Source organism: Hyla sarda, chromosome 1 (assembly GCF_029499605.1).
Source record: "Hyla sarda isolate aHylSar1 chromosome 1, aHylSar1.hap1, whole genome shotgun sequence".
In the NCBI taxonomy this organism is placed as follows: Eukaryota; Metazoa; Chordata; class Amphibia; order Anura; family Hylidae; genus Hyla; species Hyla sarda.
This window is the reverse complement of record NC_079189.1, coordinates 463,994,341-464,020,191: the sequence shown is the minus strand read 5'-3', so window position 1 is coordinate 464,020,191 and position 25,851 is coordinate 463,994,341. Positions and strand designations below refer to the sequence as shown.

Sequence of the window (25,851 nt, the reverse complement as noted above, 5' to 3'; positions counted from 1 at the left end):
TTTCTAATCTGATTAAACGGACACCCATATAGACCTTTGGCACACTTACTTGTTATCCCAAGATTGATTGTCTAGACTGCGAAGTCCTTATCTATTTTTATGTAGGGAGTGAGAGCAACAATTGGTGTTAATCAACCTGCTAAATTGCATACTTGCCACCATTTTATGGAGATAGGTCATCAGAAATGACCTATTGTTTATATCAAGTTTTAATGTTAAACATATTTATTTTAATTTTTTTCCACTTAACTATCTTTTTTTTTTTTTTTTTAAATAATCCTGAAATCTTGCAATTTTTATTCTGATCACTAGGCCTAAAGTTAAGGTTACGCTATTCTGTACAAATTACCTCCAGTATCTCCTTCTTATCCTCCCTAACAGAATTACTGTGAAAGGGGACAACAGTACAGACAATATATATATATTACCGTATTTACAGCTCAGCCTCCCCAACTCTGTGAAATGGCTTCTGCAAAGGTCACAGGGGACGTCCAGAAATGTTTCCTATTCATGTAAATGGGACCGCTCCTGTCTAATGTTATCTATGTTCATGGGGCTTGCTGTAAAGCATATCTCTAAATGCTGTTAAAAAAACAGCTTATGCGTGATGGCTGCCCCCATAATATGCAAAAAAAATGAATTAAAGAAAATTAGAATCAGAAAATAAAAACAGATTAGAATGTGATTTAGTATCTGGCTCTAATCAGCAAAAATCTTGGATAATCTCTTTAAGCCCCACTGGAAATTTACAGGACCACCCCCTGAAATATCCACTTTTTAATGGGTTTTACATAAACATAGCCTCTTTTGTGGCCCAGTTGTAGGACTGTTCCAGAAAAATAAGAACTGCTACCAGCTATGACATTGCTTAACCTTATCCTGCACCTGTAAGCAGCCGATCATTGAATAATAAATTATAACAATAAACTAAGAGACATGTAGAGATGCACAGCTGATTTCTACAGATAATGCTGAATAAACAGTAAAAGAGCTTAGAAAAATTCTAATGTCTATAAAGTCTGCCTTTAATTTGTCATAACCTGCTGTTCATTTGTCATTTTCTGTGTTCTAATAAACTGAAAAACAGATGTGATGAATACAAAATAACCTTCAAGTTTTAGTTTGTAGTGCACTGCTATTTTTTATTTTATTTGTGATGTTACCTTGTATTTAATCCGCCTTAAATAATCATAAAATGTATTTACAGTTTACACTCAAGCGTCCTAAGAAATGATCCAGGATCTCGTAGATCAAGCAGCTCAACAATGCTGGATGGAGGCAGCATCGGGAAGTTTGACTTTGAAATTTCTGATTTCTTCTTATTTGGATCTCCTCTTGGATTGGTACTGGCATTAAGGAAAACCGTGATTCCTGCCCTTGACAGTAAGCGTTAGGGACATTTGAAAAAATACATTAAATGTTGCATAGTAAATACAATGTTAAAAGTAATACATCATATATATACATGCACATGCTTTACATTTATGACCTATAGAATTTATAGGTAAGACTTTTTGTGTATCAGTCAGCATTCTCTATAGAATTATTTTAAATATTCATATAGTGGTGGGCTGGTTGTCTGTGCTCCAAGGCACAGTGACTTTAGAGTATTATAGAAAGAATGTGGTAAACAACTGTAACTCTGTTAAACATATTTCAAGAAATTGAATTTATTTTGTCTGATTCATTTTATCAGTGTTATGACATTAGTGAAATATGGTCTCATTTAAGGAAAAGAAACAGGAAGATAGCACATACAGCCTATTTATCAGTCTTCCAAGCATTCTGTAGAAGAAATAAAAAAAATAAAAAATTCTCCTCCTGGCCCGCACTTTCTTCATCTTCTAACAGGTTTAGTTTGGTTAAAGAGGCTATGATGTAGCTTACCTGCCCAAATTAATACATCCAAGCCACCAAAGTTATAGCACTAGCCCTAAAGGTGGGGGAACCTATTAATCTCATATCTTTTGTTTTTTAAATTCTCTGGTAAAATAGGCTCAAGTTAAAAATTGACACGTTACAGTCAGTAGGGACTAACATTAAACAGAAAAAAGACATGTCCCTCAAGTTCAACAAAGTATAAATTTTTATGTAGTCAATAAAAGAAATGCAACCTGTTTTTTCCCCTAGACATAAACAATTTATAGCAAACCTGTCAGCGAAAGAACAGTGGTGAAAATAAGCCCATTGCTGGATAGGGCTAGTCATTATGATTCAAGGAATACCTTTTATATATCAATAGTCTTTTTCATCTGCAAGATATAAGTGTTTTTTTGTTAATATGAAAATTAGGCTCACATACCGTTCTTAATCCTGAGAAACCCTATCAAGCCATATGCTTATTTAGACCCCTGTTTTCCTGCTGACAGATACACTTTAAGCAATGCCTGTGTTCATATACACTATAGAAAAAAGTGAGGATTAAATGGGCATTAAAACAGTTTTTCTATTACACTCCTTATGGTAAATAAAAAATAAGTTTTCTATATTTCATTTGTGTTTAAAAAAGCTGCCACTAGGTGTCTCCCTACTTGTCCAGAGCACATTTTCCCCATCTTTTGCACAGACTTTTGACTCTTGCTGGCCTGGCAAGAAGTCCAAGCTCAGGAATTGCTGAGGAGGGTGTGTGCAGTCCTCTCAAGTCAGAGCTCATCTCACACACTGTCTCCTCACAACTAATTATTGGCCAAACAACACGCTCGAGGTGTCGACACCTAACAACGAATTAACCCATAGGGGTTAAAAAAGAAAAACCTCTTATAAGCGTGTTGACAAATAATTGATAATACTTAACTTTTAATGTGTGCTTATAAAATGTACATGAGAACATAACGTTTAAAAACACACCTCATACAGTGTGAATATTCCGTACTTAATATCTTATGATCACTGCTCACTCAATGCCACCACTAGTGATCCCAGCTACCACAAGAGACTGTACTATATTGGCCCTTTATAGAGTATGGGGCGCATTATTAAAGGCCTCCACTAGACATATATCAGTACAAGGATATTGATATTTAAATATATCCTTGGTTGGTATCCAATCCACCACTAGCTATTGCAGTGGTTTGAGACCAATATAGACTCAAGTAGATACAGTCTCCAGCAATGTGTGTCAGTGCTGGCTAGTTATAGGGATGAGCCAGCCCCACACCACGCTGTGCACTGCGGGTGTGGGCTGGATAGAAGTGCAGAGATCGTGAGTTAGTCAATGGTTCATTGTATTCACTGTATGTAACTATATTCACACAATGAGGTGCAAGTTTAAAATAAACTGCTGTGCACAGCGTGGTGTGGGGCTGGCTCATCCCTATAACTAGCCAGCACTGACACACATTGCTGGAGACTGTATCTACTTGAGTCTATATTGGTCTCCAACCACCGCAATAGCTAGTGGTGGATTGGATACCAACCAAGGATATATTTAAATATCAATATCCTTGTACTGATATATGTCTAGTGGAGGCCTTTAATAATGTGCCCCATACTCTATAAAGGGCCAATATAGTACAGTCTCTTGTGGTAGCTGGGATCACTAGTGGTGGCATTGAGTGAGCAGTGATCATAAGATATTAAGTACGGAATATTCACACTGTATGAGGTGTGTTTTTAAACGTTATGTTCTCATGTGCATTTTATAAGCACACATTAAAAGTTAAGTATTATCAATTATTTGTCAACACGCTTATAAGAGGTTTTTCTTTTTTAACCCCTATGGGTTAATTCGTTGTTAGACCTCTCACACACTGAACTGCTCTTGGCTGTGTGTAGCAAAGTGAGGGGGACAGTTCTCCCCTGTATGGCTTCAGATGATGTCATGCCTGCTGGGTAATGCCACTTCCCAGTCTGTGAATCTGACTGAGCAGAAAATACAGAGCAATATCAAGGTAGAAAACGAAAAAATAGTAAAAATAAAGGCAGGGGGTGGTTTATCATGATGGCGGCAGTGAACTGGGAGGATTATAACATTTCACAAGACCATGACAGGTACTCCTTTAAAGAAAAATAAGATGATAACTAATACAGTAAAAGAAAGTCCTTACAGCACTGTATGTTGAGTATGGGTTTTAAGTTAGAATGGCCCAGAAAATGAATGTTGAAAATATTGTAACCTGAGGCCTTTGTAAGTTGAGGGACCACTGCAGTATAATACTGCTGAATCTTTTTGATTGTGGATGCTTCTACCTGTAAGTGAGAACTGTGTATACAGCTTTTCATTATCTTAAAGGAGTACTATGGTGCTTTTTTTTATTAACCCTCTGTGCCCGGGCTGCAAAATGAAACAAAGCAAACTGTAACTCTCCTTCCTACATTCCTCCGTTGTGCCGCTATCAGTGTCCCGTTCTCAGGTCCCTGTCTACTTCCGCTTCCTGCAGGACGGAGAGTCTTGCTACGCTCAGCTTATCACCGGCTGCAGCAATGTCCTGCTGCGGCTGGTGATGTGCTGAGAGCAGCGTGACTCACTGTCCCGCAGGAAGCGGAAGTAGACAGGGACCTGAGAAAGGGAAACAGATATTGGCACAGCAGGGAAACCTAGGAAGGTGAGTTAAAGTTTATTTTGGTTTTCAGCCCAGGCTCACAGCGTTAATAAAAAGAAGAAAGAAAAAAAGCAACATAGTACTCTAGTACTCTTTAAAGGGGTATTCCAGGAAACCACTTTTTATTTATTTATTTTTTTTAAATCAACTAGCTTCAGAAAGTTGAACAGATCTGTAAATTACTTCTATTAAAAAATCTTAATCCTTCCAATAATTATCACCTGCTGAAGTTGAGTTGTTCTTTTCTGTCTGGCAACAGTGCTCTCTGCTGACATCTCTGCTTGTCTCGGGAACTGCACAGAGTAGAAGAGGTTAGCTATGGGGATTTACTTCTACTCTGGACAGTTCCCGAGACAGGTGTCATCAGAGAGCACTTAGACAGAAAAGATCAACTCAACTACAGCAGCTCATAAGTACTGAAAGAATTAAGATTTTTTAATAGAAGTAATTTACAAATCTCTACTGAGGAAAGGGTCAATATACACAGCACCCTGAAACGCGTCTAGAGCCTTTTTAACACCTCAAGAGAAACCATTGCACCATTGCTGCAGTTTATAGCAGAATTTTTACCTCCATATACCACTAATCCAGCCACCTGTATTTGGTTGCCACCGCTCCTACCAATATCAATCCAGCCGCCTGCATTTGGTTGCCACCGCTCCTACTAACAACATCTACCGGGCTGACATACAGTGCTGCAGAGTTGACGTCACACGCCAAGAATCCCTCCACGAGGCTTGTTTCCATCACTGGAGTTCTAACATCTATCTCCGTGATCGGCGGCATTTCTAGGCCTGTGGCAGACAGGCCAGTCGCCGGTGCGCACGCCAGCGCACATCAGCCTCTACAGGATGGACAGCAAAAACAGCTTCAAAGTTCTGCACATCTATCTTTTCAAGCCGGTAAATATATGCTGCACAAATATATGTAAATGCGGACTGGGATAATACATTTATAACCTGCTTAACTGAACTATATCTCTGCTGGATTATTGGATGAAAGACTCTTTGCGGTATTGCAACATTTTATATAACTTTTAAGGTCATTGTATAACATTTTTCCTCCACACAAGGGACCTGTGTAAGGAGGTATTGTCAGATATATTGTTATATTATATGACATATTATTTTATCAGCGGTTGTTTTATATGAATAAACACAATTTTGTTTTCATCATAAATTTGAAGCACAGTTCTAATTATTATCATTATAATTTTTTATAATCATCATGTATCAGTTTTTTCTGGTATTAGTCTAGAGGTGAATGGTACCTATTTATTTATTTTACTTCAATAATTTTACACTTTGCAGTGTAAGTACTATCCATTCATACCACATTTATAGTTTTTCTATTAATTTACAAATCTGTTTAACTTTCTGGAGATAGTTGATTTATAAAAGAAAAAAAGTTTTTCCCTGGATAACCCCTTTAAAGCTGCCTATCAATAGAATACAATTTCAGAGTGACTTAAATTGGATACATTGACATTCAGCCATATTGATTTGACCAATAATAAATACTCTTGCCTTGCTTGCATCTCAATTTATTTATATGTGGGTTTAAACTGTAGTTTTGTGAGACATGACATTAAAAAAATTCCTATTTGGCTTTTAGAAATGTCAGTTCCATTAACAGTTACAAATACAGAAAGCAGAGGGCATTTTACAGTTACAGTACAGTCTTCTAGTCTAAATAGGTCAGTATGTTGCATGGTTACTCAGCAGCTAGCTCTGGAATGCAATGTGGCTACACCAGTATTTACATACTGTTTATATGTTCTCGCTGTATTTACACAGATTTATTTTTGTAAAACAAAACTGGCTTCCTATCAATCAATAGGTATTTTATGTGTTGAAGTCCATCTCCCTGTATATGTAAGCACTAGATAGAAAGCAATGACTAATAAATATGTAATGAGACTTTATGTAAGATTACACCTTAATTCATTGTGAAATATGCACATTTTGCATGTTACTACAAATACATATCATTGTAATTCAGATTTTTCATTTTTACAGTGACACCATGCTAACCTATTTGACAAGCATCAGTAGCAAGGTGTATTGTGACTCGCTCTTTGCGGTTTGCTCTTTCTGATACATGTTGGGGTTTCCTTTCCTACAGTTTTGTCAATGACTAGTAGCATCTCTGAAGACATATTCTTGTGTAGTCCCATAGTAAGGAAGAAAGACTAAACATTTAAAGCACCAGTTTGTAATCTGTGCACAACAATGTCTAAATATATCAACAAAGTAGAAATCATATCATAAGAGATATAGAATAGTTTTTCACCGTGTACTTCATCAAAACTTACTCTATACAATCTCTATACAATGTGTTCTTGTTTTTACTGACAGTTTTCCAGCTCAGACCAGGCTGCCAGCAAGTTTACAACCTATTCCATCCAGCAGATCCGTCTGCATCCCGCATTGAGCCACTTTTAGAGAAGAAGTTCCATTTGATGCCTCCGTTTAATGTCCCTCGATATCAGAGGTTTCCATTAGGGGATGGTAACTCTTCCCTCCTGGGTAAGCCACTATTGCACATTTTGTCTGTATTAGAATATGTTTTACATAAAGTTTACCAAGATTTATCTTTAGTCAGTGTCTGCAATAAGATCATCACTGGGGTGATACAACTGTGGGCATAGCCATCAACATAGTCTGTATATATTTTCCCTTTTATGCATTTAATATTGCTTTCTATTAGGGCGCTGATCAAATAGACGCCTGTTGTATAAATTAGTGAGATTCTTCACTCTTGGCCCTTTCCTTACTTTTTGACTTTTTAATGAGACTCTGGTCTATGGTACAGTCATATAATGATTCAGCTCTGTCACCTATGTGAAAGCAATGTAGACATATTGTTCCAAGGAAAATGTAGAGCACAGCTCCACTCCAGCCAACTACACACACCTGTGCCACGGACCTGCCGGCACTGCCCCAGCTTCGAAGCAGCAGAATCCAAACAAGGAAAATGTCCACCACTCGGGGATGAAGTAAAATCTTACTGTTTTATTAATATAAATTCCAGGACAATACAGGTACAAAACAGTAAATCCCTGACGCGTTTCACACACTTGTGTGCTTAGTCATACAGTCTCTGACTCTCTGACTAAAGTGCACAAATGCGTGAAACACGTCAGGGATTTACTGTTTTGTACGTGTATTGTCCTGGAATTTATATTAATAAAGCAGGAAGATTTTACTTCATCCCCGAGTGCAGGACATTTTCCTTGTTTGTAGACATATTGTTGGAACCTATGGAGACTGCATATTTTATCTTACTGTATGTTTTAGTGTTTTGTTTCTTCATTTTTCCTTTAATCTTTATAGATACAGTAGAGATCTTTAAAGACATGTTCTAGTGCAAATTGATGTTCACCTCTTAAATATCAGTTAATATTGATGTGTTCCTTAAAATACACATGCATATTTAATATAATCCTGGGTAGCCTTCTGCTTGACTTATTCTATTTTAAAAGATGGTTAGGTCTGTCAGACAAAGGAATTAATAAAGAGGAATTTTACAACACATGGTTTAAGAAATGATGTGGACACATGAACATCTTGAGCAAGGTAGAATAGAATTTGCTTAACAGAATAGAATTTGCTTAACAGATGCACAGTGTCAGTATTAACCAACAATCACCCATCCTTCCATAAGAAATGAAAAGGGTGCTTGCTGGTAGAGGTGCTGGTGGCATTCCATCAATACACACTACTAGGCTTTCTTTTGTCTAGTTCAGGGGTAGGCAACCTTTTGGTAGTGCTGTGCCCAAATTTTTTTGAAGTCGCTTGGTGTCCCGGCAACATGGGTGTGGCTTTTTGTGGGGGTAGCTTGCTGTGGGTGGGGTTTGTGAGGGTGTGGCTTGTCACAGGGTTGTTTTTTTACTGAATTTTCCATATATATTGTTCTCACTGTAAGGACCTTACACTGAGGACAACCATTTTAACTAAGACCTGTATAATTCAGACCCCAGAATCAGTCCCCACCATATACAGACCCCAGAATCACCACCCACCACAATACAGACCCCAGAATCACCACCCACCACAATACAGACCCCAGAATCACCACCCACCATAGACAGACCCCAGAATAACCACCCACCAAAATACAGACCCCAGAATCACCACCCACCATAATACAGACCCCAGAATCACCACCCACCATGATACAGACCCCAGAATCACCACCCACCATGATACAGACCCCAGAATCACCACCCACCATGATACAGGACCCCAGAATCACCACCCACCATAATACAGACCCCAGAATCACCACCCACCAGAATAGACCCCAGAATAACCACCCACCATAATACAGACCCCAGAATCACCACCCACCATAGACAGACCCCAGAATAAGTCCTCACCATATACAGACCCCAGAATCAGTCCCCACCATATACAGACCCCAGAATCACCACCCACCACAATACAGACCCCAGAATCACCACCCACCACAATACAGACCCCAGAATCACCACCCATCACAATAAAGACCCCCAGAATCACCACCCACCATAGACAGGCCCCAGAATAAGTCCTCACCATATAAAGACCCCAGAATCAGTCCCCACCATATACAGACCCCAGAATCAGTCCCCACCATAATACAGACCCCAGAATCAGACCCCACCATAATACAGACCCCAGAATCAGTGCCCACCATAATACAGACCCCAGAATCAGTGTCCACCATAATACAGACCCCAGAATCACCACCCACCACAATACAGACCCCAGAATCAGCCCCCACCATAATACAGATCCCAGAATCAGACCCACCCCTTTCCCCCCATCACCTGCAAACCCCCTTCCCCCCTGTCACTTGCACCCCCTTTCCGCTGTCACTTGCACCCCCCATCACCACTTGCATCCCCCATCACCACTTGCATCCCCCATCATCACTTGCATCCCCCATCATCACTTGCATCCCCCATCACCTCTTGCACCCCCCCATCACCTCTTGCACCCCTCCCATCATCACTTGCATCCCCTCCCATCACCACTTGCATCCCCCCATATCATCACTTTCACCCCTCCCATCATCATTCATCCCTCCCATCATCACTTTCACCCCTCTCATCATCACTTGCACACACCCCCATCATCACTTGCACACACCCCCATCATCACTTGCACACACCCCCATCATCACTTGCACACACCCCCATCATCACTTGCACACACCCCCATCATCACTTGCACACACCCCCATCATCACTTGCACACACCCCCATCATCACTTGCACACACACCCATATCATCACTTGCACACCCCTTATCATCACTTGCACACCCCTTATCATCACTTGCACCCCTCATATCATCACTTGCACCCCCCATCATCACTTGCACCCCCCATCATCACTTGCACCCCCCCCATATAATCACTTGCAACCCCCCATCATCACTTGCATCCCCCCAATCATCACTTGCACCCCCCCCCCCCATCATCACTTGCACCCCCTCTTCCCGCTTCCCCCTCCTGTCACCTTCCCTCCCCCGGCTCTGCAGATTCCAGGATGATTAAAAAAAAATAAAACTTTTACTCGCCTATATCGCAGGGATCTCCTGGACAGCACAAGCTAGCTGCGTTCTTCTCCCACTACAGTGCAGGTGCCGATGAGCAACGTCATCGGCGCCTGCGCTGCATTCAGGCAGAGGTCACAGGTCTCCTCTCAGTGAAGCCGCAGGTCTTGCAACTCACACTGAGAGGAAGCTTTAACTGTGCGTGCACACACAGCTTAAAGCAGTGCTCGCCTGGGGATCCGAGACAAGTGTCCTTGATCCCCATTAGCGGAGCGAGCACCTCTCTGACCGGAGCCAGCCCTGCATGCCACTCAAAAGCACCCCAAGTGCCATGAATGGCATGCATGCCAGGGGTTGCCGACCGCTGGTCTAGTTGGTCACCTGCTGGCTTTGACTATGTTGGGTAAGCAGCTTTTTAGAGTAAATGTATTTGTTGCCACACAAATGCAAAAAATATTTCATAGTAAGCTTCTAACCCCTTAAGGACATGCGCAGTAAATGCAGCAAGCAACTTCGCACACAGCACCGTACATTTACGGCACGGCTATGACGCAAGCGCAGAAGCTGTTCTCACTTCATGCAGGGCGGGTCCCATCGGCTGTCAGCAGCTGCGCACCCATCGGCAATGGCGGACATCAGCGATCACGCTGATGTCCGAAGTTAACCCCTCAGATGCCAAGATCAATACAGATCACAGCACTTTAAATGGATGATCTGATTGCCTGCGACACTGCTTCAGAGATCAGATCAGCCAAGATGGCGGACGGAGGTCCCCTCACCTGCCTCCGCCGCTCTCTCAGGGTTTTCTGCTCTGATCTGATTTCCAGCAGACCAGAGCAGAAGATCACCGATAATACTGATCAGTGCTATAGAATTTTAAAAACTCTTTTTACAGTGCATTCGGGAAGTTTTCAGACCCTTTCCCTTTTTTTACATTTTGTTATGTTGTGGATTTGTGCTCAAATAAACTAAAAATTCAAGTTTCCCCCATCATTCTAAACTCAATACCCCACTTCTTTATTGAATAAGAAAATATTGCATTGACATAATTATTCAGACCCTTACTCATTGAAGCACCTTTGGCAGTGATTACAATCTCCAGTCTTCTTAGGTATGATGTCACAAGGTTTGTACACCTGGATTTGTTTGTTTGTTTGTTTTTCTGCTGATACTCTCGATAGGGACTATCAGGGGAAGCCATTTTCACGTCTCTCCTGAGATTTTTTTTATTTTTTCATACATAACAAAATGTGAAAATATAAACCCTACCAAACATTAAAGACCACTCAAAAGCAGTAAAATATATGCACTTTATTGTAGAAACAACTCATGAGTTGGCCACTTTTTCCTCCTGAGGATGGCTCCTTGTGTTTCTAATATAGTAATCCAGCTTTTCCAGACATAATAGGGTGTCTGCAGACCCTTATAATTATTAGATAGAGGGTTCATCCCTCCATTGATTTATATTACTGGAGCTGGTTACTTTGTTTTTAAACCACTTGTCACAGTTATCTTAATATGAGGTAATAAAAGTTAGTTAGGGGATATGATGCCTGATCGCGGGAGTCCCACCGCTGGGGACCCCCGGAATCATGCACGCGGCACCCTGTTTGTAATCAGTCCCCGGAGCGTTTTCGCTCCGGGTCTTATTACGGGCGACTACAGGGCGGGCGGCGTGTGACGTCACACCTGCGCCAGTGTGTCACACCCCCTCTCGTAGGCTTGCATTGCGGGGCAGAGCGTGACGTCACACGCCCTGTAGTCTCCCGTAATCAGACCCGGAGAGAACACGCTCCGGGGACTGATTACAAACAGGGTGCCACGAGCATGATCCTGGGGGTCCCCAGTGGAGGGACTCCCGCGATCAGGCATCTTATCCCCTATCCTTTGGATAGGGGATAAGATGTTTAAGCACCGGAGAACCCCTTTAACGGAATCTTGTGCCCCTGGCTTAGGCCCTGGGTTTTAGTAATTTGTTTATTTGTGGTTCCTGACCCAACTTGGGGATTAATTGTGTCTGACTTGTACTAAAGGGGTACACCGTTGCTGAACATCTTGTCTCCTATCCACAGGATAGATAGGGGATAACTGTCTGATAATGAGGGCAGATGTTCTAAAGCAGCTTGTGCACCCTATGTATTTTCTTTACCCACATAGTGCATTCAATAATGTTAACAAGCTTACACAAGTTATGGTTGATAAATTGGTTAGTAAAATATTTATTTTTAGCAATGGAATAAGAAAATCCATTGCACTGTGAAACAAAAGCTACTGCATTTATAAAAGGCAACCATTGATCGGAGCCTTGACATAGCAGGCCTTCACTCTGTCTGTTAAAGAAGTGTTCCAGGATTTTATTTTAAATGTGCGATTACGATTAAGGAGGTAAATATTGCAATATCGATATACGACTGCGATATATTAAACAATTGGTGTTATTCCTCCATTTCATGTCCAATCCCCTTATTTTATATAGCCAAACCATCGACTGGACATAAAATAGAAGGAATTGGATATGAAATCAGTGTCCTGCACCTTGAAAAAGCCGGTTCCTTCTGGTGAAACGGTGGGGGGGGGCGGACACTATTATAAAATTTTAAACAGCAACCTTTTAGGTGGATTGAGGAGGAAATTATAAGATCCCTATTAAGGGACCCCATTATTATACAGTTGACCAATAGAAATGGTGATATGGGATAAATCACTGTTATAAGTCCTCCATTACACTAGAGGTCCAGAAGGACCCTAAAGCAACCAAAGGTTGTGTTTTTAACACACTTTTTGTATTATTTACACATCTTTTTAGAGAGGAACAATAAAAGTTATATATTAAGGGGAAACCCTAGTGAAAGGGTCTAGTCCCGGAGGGGTGTTCATACCCCAAAGGGAATTGTGATTGAAAACCCAGCAATCTTTGGTGCAGCACCCCGGTCATCTGTACACGGAGCGAACTCCGCTCCATGCGGGATGACTGGCGACTACAGACGCCACGCCCCCTCCATTCATGTCTATGGAAGGAGGCGTGAGAGCTTTGTACTAGCCATGACACCCCCTTTCATAGACATGAATGGAGGGGGTGTGGCGTCGCGAACACGGAAGCTCGGCACTGCTGGGAGGGGAAACAGTAAAACTCACTCCGAAGGGGCCAAGCTACGCTTCACAAAGGATGAGAATACAGCCGCTGCCAGGACCAGAGCTGGAATCAGCGGCTCCCATGCTGCGTGGCCCAGCCCCCCCCCCCCCCCCCCCCCCCGCGTGAGTCTCACTTTTTCCCCTTTCATCATAATTGCAAAGTTTTGCGAAGGGCAAAATCATTCTATTCGTACAGGCAAAGGATGCCCCCATTTCATCACACACATGATTGACATGCATAAAGGTGACACAGCGGGAGTCCAGTTTGTGGGATTACAACGTATTCATATCTCTGAGAGTGGTCCAGATAGGCATACCAGGTTGCTTCAAGCAGAAGCAAGGTGGATAATCCGAATGGGAGCCACCGGCTGTCTAGGATTAAATGACAGAAACGATCTGTCTGCATTTTTGTAAAGTTGGAATAGTGCTAACCATATTTGTTCTGCTGTCTTTTGTGCCATTTGATACATATGCAATACATTTATTTGTAATTTTTCACCATTTGTGTATATAGCACTGTTATAATATTTTTTAAGTTTGCACAAGGGGTTAATGGAAGGTACCGCCCTCCACCCCAACTCAGCTTGATAAAGCGTCATAATGACGCAAAACAACTGCGCTGTCTGTTGGTTGTGCATCCTTGTGTACCCCGCTCCGAGCAATAAAGCCGCAGGTTGCATGAAGTTTCCGTATGTGCCGTGTCTTCTGTTTCCCATTTGGATAATTCAGAGACTACTGTTACTCACGGGCACCGGATAGTCTGCTGTATACCCACTGACTGCCGTACAGGGTCCAGCCTCTGAACTCCACGACCCCACAGGTGGAGTGGTGCTGACTATCTTCTCTGCTCTTGATTATTGCTTATGCTGCCTTGCTGTGTGTCTGGCACTTCCACCGGCATTGTGGAGGATTGCAACGTGGAGGATCCTACCTCGACAGGTGCGGAGGCTACAACTGCGAGCGCTCTGGAAGTGGGGAGAGAGGATATCACTAACCTTTTCTCCAAGTGTAATTTGGATGATGAATTTTCTGTCCTAAGTACGCGGGCTTTGTAAAACCGCCTCATCACCCTATCGGAGAAAGAAATTAAATAATTTTGGACTATCAACACTTTACAATCATATGTTGAAGCCAATCGGTCTCCTCGGGGTTTGAGGACATACAAGGAGGTTTCCCAGTACCAGAAAGATAAAGTCTTTGTTGCCAAGTGGCAGTAGGCACACATGAAGCATGCTCTAAACTTGACGAGATTAGTTCTGGACAGATCTAACCTGGACTATGTTATGGTTCAAACGGACCTGGAGAAAGCTAAATCTGAGTTGAAATCCCGCCTGACCAGTTTACAATGGAATAAGTTTCAACGTAAGCTGGACACCAAATTGATCCCGATACAAAATGAAATTAAAGAACGAAAACAAGATAAATTTATTAGGGACAAAATGGACTTTCACCTTGAGAAAGTTTTCACGTGGAACCAGCAGCAACAACCAAGAGTTGATAGAAACAGGAGTCAAAGGAGAAAATCCAGACGCCCGAGGCAGAAGCCGGATTACTGGACGACTGACTCTGGGTCTGACTCCAGTAATACGGAGGACGCTAAGCAGTTTCCATCAAAGCAAGCGGCGCGTGACAGTGCCAATAGCACTAGAACGCCAGGCCCTTTAGGCGACGGACGCGCCAGGGCGGCCGTCGAAAAAGATAATTCCCTGACAGGGACCGGAGCGAAATGAAAGCAGGTCTCCTGGAGACAATAGGAGAAGTTGCTATAAATAACTTCGGGACAGCAGATAAGGTCGGTACTTTATTGGGCAAAAATGTTATCAACATCTCTAAAGTCAAATTGTCAGATGCATGCCTGTCACTTTTATCTAAGGGGTTAAATTACTGTACTGCAAGTGAGTTTGATGTGGTGAGTTTTGAGATCGACCTAGCGAAATCATTACGCAAATTAAATTTACACAAAATATTTAAAAACAAACCAGCTCAAGACTGCACAGGTCTTTTCTCGGGAGGGGTACCTGCAGACATTGGTCCCTTAGGCTTTATAGCTAATCCAGCCTATACTGATATAGATAGGAACATTGTAAGTGATCTTTTTTCTCTACTTACGGAAGAGGATGAAGTGGCTGGTGTGAATACTGCACATGCGTTTTTGGGAGGAGTCAAATCTAAATTCTCTCCCTCTTTGTCACCGGGCTCTAGTCTGGATAATTTTTTCAACAGTGTCCTCTCAGACGTTAAAAGTCTGATTATATCCGGAGGTTGAAGGGAATCTAAACCAAGAGGAAAAGTCAGCACTGAAATGGTCACAGAAGAATGACCAGATTATTATCAAGCCCGCTGACAAAGGGGGAAACATCGTTGTGATGGACAAAAATAAGTATATACAAGAGGCTATGCGACAACTGTCAGACCCCCTTACATATAAAAAAATTGCCTAAGGATCCTACAATATCTTATCAAACACAGCTACAATCACTCCTACGACAAGGGGTTGAACGAAAAATAATTTCTGAGGAAATGGCAAAAAAATTATTCCCTCTTAATCCCACTAAACCTACTTGGTACCATCTCCCCAAAATTCATAAGGGTCACGAGAACCCACCGGGCAGACCAATCGTCTCAAGTCGGTGTTGGGTTACTGAACCGCTGTCCCGGTTTATTGATTGGTTCCTGAGACCCTTATTGAATTCGGTTCCATCGTATCTGGCAGACACTAAGGCCCTGCTCCAGAGCTTAGATGGCAAAGACTGGCAGGGTGAGTGCAGCCTGGCCACTATTGATGTGGTGGGGCTGTATACCCGGATTCGCCACGAGGATGCCATCTCGGCCGTGAGGCAGTTGCTTGTGAGAGCAGGAAAAGACACAGGATGCATTCAGTTTATTTGCGATGCTGTCAGATTCATACTGGAACACAACGCATTTAAATTTGGGGACCAATGGTACGCCCAGTACTTTGGCACGGCCATGGGTACGCCCATGGTACCTACGTTATCTTTTTTTTTTTTTTGCCATGTGGGAGGAAAGTGTCATCTATGAACTGGATAACCAGTATGCCAAGTATATACGGCACTGGACCCGGTACATAGATGACGTGCTGATTGTATGGACTGGCACTGAGGCCCAGTTCCTTGACTTCCTGGCCTATATTAATGTTAATAAGGTCAACATGGAATTTACGGCAAGTTATGGGGGCCACAGGGTCCAGTTCATGGATTTAGAATTGTCCTTAACACATGGTAGCATACAGGTTAGTGGTTATCAGAAACACACGGCGGCTAACTCCCTTTTAGCCTACGCTAGCTATCACCCCTCTCACGTTACTAAAGCCCTGCCATACAGTCAGTTTTTGAGGCTTCGTAGGAACAACTCGAACTATGGCACCCTTTATTGAGCAGTCCTGTACCCTGATAAACAAATTGAGGGAGAGGGGATTTCCGGACTCCTCAATCCAACAAGCCTTTCATAGAGCTAGAACCCAGGACCATCGACAGTTAATTTTTGGCGCTAGAAAACGCAATAACCAAACTTCATACAAACGAGCTATCTTTTCTTTTGAATTTAATCCCGTGGCAGGGGTAATAAAACAAAGCGTTCATAAAAACTGGCACTTTTTACAAACTGACAGGGATCTGTTAGAACTGACTTCCCAATGCCCATTGATCTCGTACCGCAGAACAAGAAATCTACGGGATGCACTCGTAAAAAACCGCATCACCTCCTCTAATGTGAATTGGCTGCAGCGGGATTTGCCCCAGGGCAATTTTCGCTGCAGACAATGCTCATTTTGTCGACATATGGACACATCCCGCTGTGTCCGCCTGGGACCTGTCAATCATGTGGTGAGAGAATTCATGCAGATCTGATTTTATTGTTTATGCCATTATTTGCCCGTGCTTATTATTTTATATAGGTAAAACTATTCGACCATTATTCCATAGAATACGTGAACACTTTTACTCTATTCATACAGGCAAAGGATGCCCCGGTTTCATCACACACATGATTGACGTGCATAAATGTGACAGAGCGGGAGTCCGGTTTGTGGGATTACAACGTATTCATATCTCTGAGAGTGGTCCAGATAGGCATACCAGGTTGCTTCAAGCAGAAGCAAGGTGGATAATCCGAATGGGAGCCACCGGCTGTCTAGGATTAAATGACAGAAACGATCTGTCTGCATTTTTGTAAAGTTGGAATAGTGCTAACCATATGTGTTCTGCTGTCTTTTGTGCCATTTGATACATATGCAATATATTTATTGTTTGTAATTTTTCACCATTTGTGTATATAGCACTGTTATAATATTTTGTAAGTTTTCATATGGGGTTAACGGAAGGTACCGCCCTCCACCCCAACTCACCTTGATAAAGCGTCATAATGATGCGAAACAACTGCGTTGTCTGTTGGTTGTTCATCCTTGTGTACCCCGCTCCGAGCAATAAAGCCGCAGGTTGCATGAAGTTTCCGTATGTGCCGTGTCTTCTGTTTCCCATTTGGATAATATATAGCAATCCCCAATGATCACGATTCGATTGGGATTGCGATATTTCGGGCATGGGATAGGTTCTTTTCCTTCCCAAATGCACAATCTTGTGGGTTCTGTAATTCAGCCTACATATCTTATCAATCCTCTGGCCGCGGCATGTGATTATTGCGCCAGTTCATCTTCTCAGGCTGCTAGTACTGGAGATCTCCCAGGTGAACTCAATAGTGGGCTGGTGTCAGTTCACACTGTGCAATTCTGATGCATTTTATTACTCAACGTGTGTTTTTGAGAGAAATACTGCTATGAGGAGAAAGTGATTTTTCTTTTGACTACAATGGGTAAAATAATGCACTGCAGCAAAATACAGGGCGTGTGTCCCAACTGTAAATGGCTTATTTAGTTTGGAGAATTGTATTCATATAGTATTGAATTATAGCACTTTTACACTGCGTTTGCAGGTGGTCTTTTACCTTGTGACTATTCCTCTTTTTTGCTTTAAAGGGATAGAGTATTTTAAATGTTAGCATTTTTGGCGTCCGTAAGACGGCTGCAAGTCCTGGCTTGACCACAGGTTTAATGACCTGAAGTGACAAGTGCCAGTTTGGGTTACCAAACCCTCGGACAGGCTGGGACATGCGGCCATAATGCGATCACAGGAATGCCTATGTAAAACAGGCCTAAGGAAGTTCCTGGCTCTTGTTGTAATTAATATTATTTTAATATTTTTTTATATTCCCGTATTAATATCAGGAACACTATCTGTATCCCTCTCCTCATTTTCACATATGAAAATACAGATTAAGGGTACATTCACCTGTACAGGATCTGCTGCATATACACTGCATATAATCTGCAGCTGATTTTGAACTTACGAGGGGGGTTTAGACTAAATCATACACTATGTAGTCTAGTGTAGCTATGCTAAAAGGTAGCCAAACAGCAAGCACAGGTGATCACCACTATATATACTGATTTACATATAATTTATAATTGGATATTTGTCGATGGAAATAAAAAAATTATTGCAAATGGAAATTTTAATGTAATTGAAATTTAAATTATATTGTGAAATGTAGTTGTTTTTTTTTTTCTCATCATTTCTCATGCTGATTGTCCTTTATTTTCCTTGTCTGTTTTACTTACAATGTAGGGAAAGAAGTCTACATGAATATACAGTGAAAGCTATCACTACTAAATAAGGCTTTGTCCACATAATGGGCCATGGCTTCTGTTAAAATGAAGCCATCATAGTTATGATAAATCCATTTTCATATGAATCATGGTTCCATTGACTTCTAAGATGACTCTTTTCTTGCCATTAAAAATAGTGGAAATTCTAATAGAGAAAAACTATTGAGCTTCTGAAGTTAAGGTTGTTCTTTTCTGTCTAAGTGCTCTCTGATGACACCTGTCTCGGGAAATGCCCAGTTTAGAAGAGGTTTGCTATGGGGATTTGTTTCTAAACTGGGCTTTTCCCGAGACAGGTGTCATCAGAGAGGACTTAGACAGAAAAGAACAACCTTAACTTCAGAAGCTCATAAGTACTGAAAGGATTAAGATTTTTTAATAGAAGTAATTTACAAATCTGTTTAACTTTCTGGAGCCAGTTGATATATATAAAAAAGTTTTTTCCTGGAATACCCCTTTAAGCAAGCAAAGACTGGGAGTAGACTGCCATCTTAAATAGGTCCAGACCAGGTGTTCAATCAAGGTCAGCTGACCAGTCCCAGCAGACAGGCGTAACCAAAGCAACAAGACCGAAAAAAAGCTCTCCGTGCAAGTTAACCCTTCAGTTGCTTACAGTACCCCCCCCCCCCACACACACACTTTTAAGAGCCCTTAAGCACCTGAGAGTATAAAGGTCTTGACTTGGAATACAGATGGACCATCAATGTCCTCATCTGTATCCTCATCCCCCAAATCACACCACTCATTCGTGTCCTCACAATCATCTTCACTCTTTTCAGACTTAGGTTCAACATGAGCAATTTTAGCTGGCTTCTCAATACTCCCAGAAGAAACATTGGTAGAAACAACTGGCATATCAGTCCCCCCAGAGACAAATTGGCAGGTTTACATTTTTGGGAAACTGAAAATACCTGTGCACCCAAGTGGCCACCATGATGACCACTTGGACACGGATGCTTGGCACAGGACCTGATGAAATGTGTGTCCTCCCCACAGAAGAAACACAAGCCGTAGAGTTGGCAAAATCTTCTGCGCTCTACTGAAGTGCTGATGGACCCTTTCTGCATAGGTTCCTCCTTAGGCACCAACTGATGTTTAGGAACAGAATAGGAGACAGGCAAAAAAGAGACAGAGGAAGAACAACATTCCCGTCTGTATTCACGTAATCGTCTATCTAAACGAACTGCTAAAGTCATAGCTTGGTCTAAAGTGTATCCTTCAGGACGTCAGATAACCCCAGTCTAAATTGACAAAGCAAAGCTGGGGTATTCTATCTGGAAGCCACACACCACTTTCTGAAATCTGCACAATACACCTCAACAGGTCTGCGCCCTTGCTTTAATGTACACAACTGATTTTCAGCGTACATAGCACGGTCTGGTTCAGCGTACAAGATACCCAATTCCACAAATAAAGCGTCAACTGAGGACAACTCCGGAGCATCTGGATCAAGGGAAAATACCCATTCCTGGAGACCTTCTTGCAGAAGAGACATAACAATACCTACTCTTTGGTCCTCAGAACCAGACGTGTAAGGTCTTAACCTAAAGTATAATTTGCAGCTCTCCCAGAAAGTTTTGAATTCTTTCCGATTACCAGAAAATCGATCCGGGAGAGTAACTTGTGGATCTAAAGGAGTTGAAGGTGGAGAAGTAGGATCAGTAGTGCGTGATGACTCAAGCTCCAGGATTCTGGCCGGCAACCTTTTAATCAGCTGCTTTTGGTGTTCCAACCTGTCAATCAAGTCCTGGTTGACTCTAGACTAAGATTGTGATTTCTTTTGCTTCTGTACCTTCTCAGCTAAATCCTAGACAAACTGAGTAAGGTTCTGCATCTGACCAACCAGAGCTGTTAGGGGTCCATAACTAACAACTAAACAGATGCAGTAGTTAGGCTTGCTAAAATGTCACGTATGGGCAGGGAAGGAGTGCACACTATTCTCGACCACTCCCCTGCCCCTGCCTACTTGCGTAACTGCCCTAAACGACAGGTCTGTAACCACGATGACAGTCCCTTCTTAGACAAGTGAGGGACGTAAAATGTCAAAATAATAAAATACAATAATTCAGACTCAGGTCAAGGGACAGTAGAGAACAGACAGACTAACAAAACTAACACACTCACACAATGTCCACGATCCGCATCAAAAGCGAGGAGATGGCTCTGCTCTCTGACTCGTCTCTCTGATATCAGTGATTTTGTACTTTGACAAAGGGTCAAAATGCCAGATATCACAGATACAGAATAAAGCTAGGTAGGAGACAAACAGAACTCTTTAACAAGCAAAGACTGGGAGTAGACTGCCAGCTTAACCACTTAACGACCACGGATGTATATTTACATCCGTGGCCAGCTCCCGATCTGTGAAGCACGCTCAGAAGCTGAGCACGCTTCATATCTGCGGCGTCCCAGTTGCTATCAGCAACCAGGACCCACGGCTAATACCGGACATCGTCGATCGGGCTGATGTCCGCTATTAACCCTTTAGACGCCACGATCAAAGTTGATTGCGGCGTCTAAAACGGGAGAAATCAATGCTGGCTAGCTCAGCGGAGCTGTTCGGGACCGCCGTGGTGAAGTCAGAGGACAGCGGTAGGTGCCTTAACTTCTTCCCGGCTGTTTGATTGCTCCAAGCCTGAAATCCACTCTGATCAATGCATTTATATAGCAATGCATTGAACAGTGCCTGCAATTAGTGTATGCAATACAGCCCCTTACACTGCATAAAAAAGTTAAAAAAATAAATAAAAATAAGTTAATAAATGTGAATTAACCCCTTCCCTACAAAAAAATCAGAATCACCCCCCCTTTTCCCATTTAAAAAAAGTGTGTAAATAAAAACAAACATATGTGGTATCGCCTCGTGTGTAAATGTCTGAACCATAAACATATATCATTAATTAAACCGTACGGGCAAAAAAATTCCAAAGTCCAAAATAGCGTCTTTTTGTTCACTTTCTATACCATAAAAAAATGAATAAAAAGCAATCAAAAAGTCAGATCAAAACAAAAATGGTACCGATAAAAACTTCAGATCACAGTGCAAAAAATGAGCCCCGTTCGTGGAAAAAGAAAAAAAGTTATATGGGTCAGAAGATGACAATTTTAAACTTGTTAATTTTCGTGTATGTAGTTATGGTTTTTTCCAGAAGTACGACAAAATCAAATCATTATAATCGTATGGGCCTACAAAATAAAGATAAGGTGTCATTTTTACTGAAAAATTTACTGCGTAGAAATGGAAGCCCCCAAAATTTACAAAATGGCGTTTTTTTTTTCTTCAATTTTGTCACTATATTTTTTTTTCCGTTTTGCCGTAGATTTTTGGGTAAAATGACTGATGTCAATACAAAGTAGAATTGGTGGCTTTAAAAAAAAACCATCATATGGATTTTTAGGTGCAAAATTTAAAGGGTTATGATTTTTAAAGTGTAAGGAGGAAAAAACAAAAGTGCAATGACTGAAAAACGCTTGGTCCAGACCAGGGGTTAAATAGGTCCAGACCTGGTGTTCAATCAAGGTCCGCTGACCAGTCCCAGCAGACAGTAGTAAACCAAAGCAACAAGACCAAACAAAAGCTCTCAGTGCAAGTTAACCCTTCGGTTCCTTACAACCAGTTTAAAGGATGTCTACCTATGCTACTAAGTTTTTTGTTACTGTCCCAGTGCAGCAAAAGTGTAAATTGAAGTAACTTTTAATTGTCTTGTTTTTCCTTTGTCTACAGGTCTATGCTGATCTATGCATCTCCATGGTAACAGACAACAAACCCTGTATAATTTTCTCCTGGAGTCATCCTTTCTTCTTTCTATTTCCATGTTATTCTATTGTACTTTCAGATGCTTACCAAGAAGTAGCAGAAGTAGAAGTACTGTGTGAAGAAAATATGACTGCAGGATCAAACTATGCAGTTTGTTTGCTGTCTATTACCTTGCATATCAGGCTTACCATCGTTTACCATGTGTATATGAACTGTATAAACAAAACAGAAATTTTTTAAACCCTTGGAGCACCATGGAATACATGTACATCACACTAAATGCTTGGACTCAGGACTTGCATTTGTGGGATCCCTACAGAAGCCCTGTGACATCCAGGCTCCGCTTTTATAGTCAGGACCTAATTACAACAATTTAACCCCTTGAATTCCACAGTCTGTAGCATCTACAGCATCTAGATATTTAGGCAGAATGAGGTTGCCCCTTTGTAACTTTTGTAACATCAGGGCCATGTGAGAGCCTAACAATGGCCCCTAGGCCGGCATAATACATTGGGGGAAAAAAAGCTATGGTGATCAAAAAATAAAAACATTATAGCTGAATGCAGTAATGCAAAAATGTGGTGCTGAAATGGGTTAATTAATGTGTAATACAAAGGATGTTATTTTTGATAATCTTTAACTTTGTTATTTTTGATTTCCCCAAAAATCCAACATACAAAATTCATAAATATATCACATTGTGTAGCTATAGTAATGTAACTCTCATTTTAAATTATACACTTAGAAATTACCACTTGGAGAACCAAAAATTTTGGGGGAGATTTATCAAACGGTCTTATAGCAACATTCACTTTGTTGCCCATAGTAACCACCCAGAGCGCAGCTTTCAGTTTTCATATTGCTGTAGTAAAGTTAAAGTTAAACTGTGTTTGGTTGCTGAAGGCAAAGAAATTCTTACTAGAAGGGTACAGTCACATGTAATGGATCCACCGGTGACCCGACCAATCTTGTGCCTCCAGTTGTTGCCACCCCTTCCCCCGCCTCGCCCCTGACCTGCTCGCAGCAGCAATCCTTGCTATGGGCAGCCACACAAGGGTCATGCAAGTTGCCGAGTCCACTTAGACATCGCGGAGCAGCCGCGATATCTGAGTACACAGCACAGCGAATGCACCAGACATCACGGCTGCTCTGCAATGTCAGAGTGCACTTGGCGACTTGCAGGCATCCTGTGTGGCTGCTCATAGCGGTGGATTGCATTTGCAAGCAGGCCAGAGTTGGGGGTGGCAACAGCTGGAGGCAGAAAATGGGTCGGGTCACCGGTGGAGCCGCAGCGTAAAATACGCTGCAGATCTGTTACGTGTAACCCTACCCTAAGACAGCTTAATAAATCTCCCTCAGATTTTATCTGCAAAGTACAATTTTACTTCCAAGAGGGGGAGGGGGAATATAAAGTTTGCCTATTTGTGTTAAAGATGCTTTGACACTATGCTTACAGGAAAATCTATTATCAGTGTCACCCGCACTAACCTGTTGCCATGTATCATTAACATCATTGTCGCCCGTACTACTAGCCTGCTCCTACAGGTTAGTGCGGGTGACACTGTTGACAGATTCCCTTCAAGAAAGGAATTATAGCTTTTAAATCCAAGTTCAAAACCCATGCAAGTATTTTACAGGTTGTATGCTTTTTTATTTTATTTTATACAAAGTAGTATTTGTAGTATCCCAATTCTTTAAGAGCACAATGAGACTTGAATTCAAATACCACTATATAGAATGTGTATTTATAAATCGCTCAAATTCGCTGTAATTTAAACACACCCTTTAAGAACTGCAAATTCCTCAAGTCAATAAAAGCATAGAGTCCAGCTGCCCCAAGTGTGACACTTATATTATTATAATATTCAAAATTTTCAGTAATATTCTCCTGCTTTTTAAAGTTTCCAACATAGAAACAAACTTTATTTACAAAAGAATAAAATGGAATAAGTGAAGTCAGCAAAAATGGCAAAAAAAAATAAATAAGTTTGTGTCAACTGCCAATAATATTGTTAAACATGTGGAGCTTCACTTTAAGATGTCTTCACAGGTAAAGAAGGGGAGGCTATATAAAACATGGTCCATAATAATAATGTGTTATCAGTTGTAATGTGACAGGTTTAAATGGTAATTCTGTTTCAAAGTAAGTGTGTTTACTGAATGTTTGTTCCTTGTTACATTGTCTGGTTACATGTTTGTAGCGTTTTGTCTTGTTTTTTTTTTTATTTGTTTCCCTCTCATCTCCATTTAGTTGAGGCTGTACAGAACAATCCCATCCTTCTCATGGAAGGCAGCCCAGCGGTTGCTCTCCAGCGTCAAGATGGCATCATGGAAACCAGTATCCCTGTTCCTCTCCTAAGCTGCCAAGACACTTCCAGTAAATCTACCACTTGTGCTGAGTGTTTGTATCCTCCCCTCCTATTGTTTTCCTCCTCTGCACCATGATTCACTACTGTATAATGTCTAAGCTGAAAGCTTTTCTGCAAGAAGTTGTGACTATCATTAACATTAGGAAGAACTTATACAAAGATTAGTATAAAAGGAGTACGCCAGCAAAAGTTAACTTATCCCCTATCTACAGGATAGGGGATAATTAGCTGATCACAGGGGTTCCGACCACTGGGAATACCACAATCTCCGGGATAGGACCCCGGCTCTCTCACTGAGGAGCGTGTGTCATCTACCGGTAGACTCCACACGCTCCATTCATTTCTATGGGAGCGCCAATGATGCCCGAATTATGTACTCAGATCTTTTCGGCACTCCTATAGAAATGAGTGGAACGGTTGCCGTTTGCAGCATGCGCTCCTCACGAAGTGCTAGGTTCCGTCCTTGAGATCGCTGGATAGGAGATAAGTTCATTTTAACCATAGTCCTCCTTTAAAAATACCACTTCAGGATAAATAGAAGACAGGAAACAAATTCCTCTGTTTTTTTCAGAGTTTTCAGATGCAAGGCCAACTTCTATTTAAAGAAGGTTATTTTCCTGAACGACCGTTTTAGTAGATCTTAGGCCTTTTTCCTCCCCTGGGTGTGTTATACAGCACTCACACAAAACAGCACTAATTTCTATAAAGTACACCCACCATACAGGTCAAATGGTGCACACTGTGCCATGAACCAAAATTCAAACAGTGTGAAGGAGGCCTAAATGAAGAAACTAGGACATATTTTAAAGATTTAAATGGAGGGGATAAATAA

At 41.5% G+C, this 25,851-nt stretch overlaps 1 protein-coding gene across 9 annotated transcripts in view; it reads left to right on the top strand.

Annotated features, from left to right (window-relative positions):
- PITPNM2 (phosphatidylinositol transfer protein membrane associated 2) overlaps positions 1-25,851 on the top strand; it is a 431,574-nt gene that overhangs the window by 356,909 nt on the left and 48,814 nt on the right. For 6 of the 9 annotated variants that reach the window (XM_056535614.1, XM_056535577.1, XM_056535586.1 and 3 more), the window contains 3 exons: positions 1,208-1,383; positions 6,899-7,069; positions 24,902-25,027. In XM_056535614.1, the coding sequence (XP_056391589.1) occupies positions 1,208-1,383; positions 6,899-7,069; positions 24,902-25,027 (473 nt within the window). The remainder of the gene's footprint in view (positions 1-1,207; positions 1,384-6,898; positions 7,070-24,901; positions 25,028-25,851) is intronic. The other 3 variants (XM_056535625.1, XM_056535654.1, XM_056535645.1) reach the window with 1 other exon arrangement.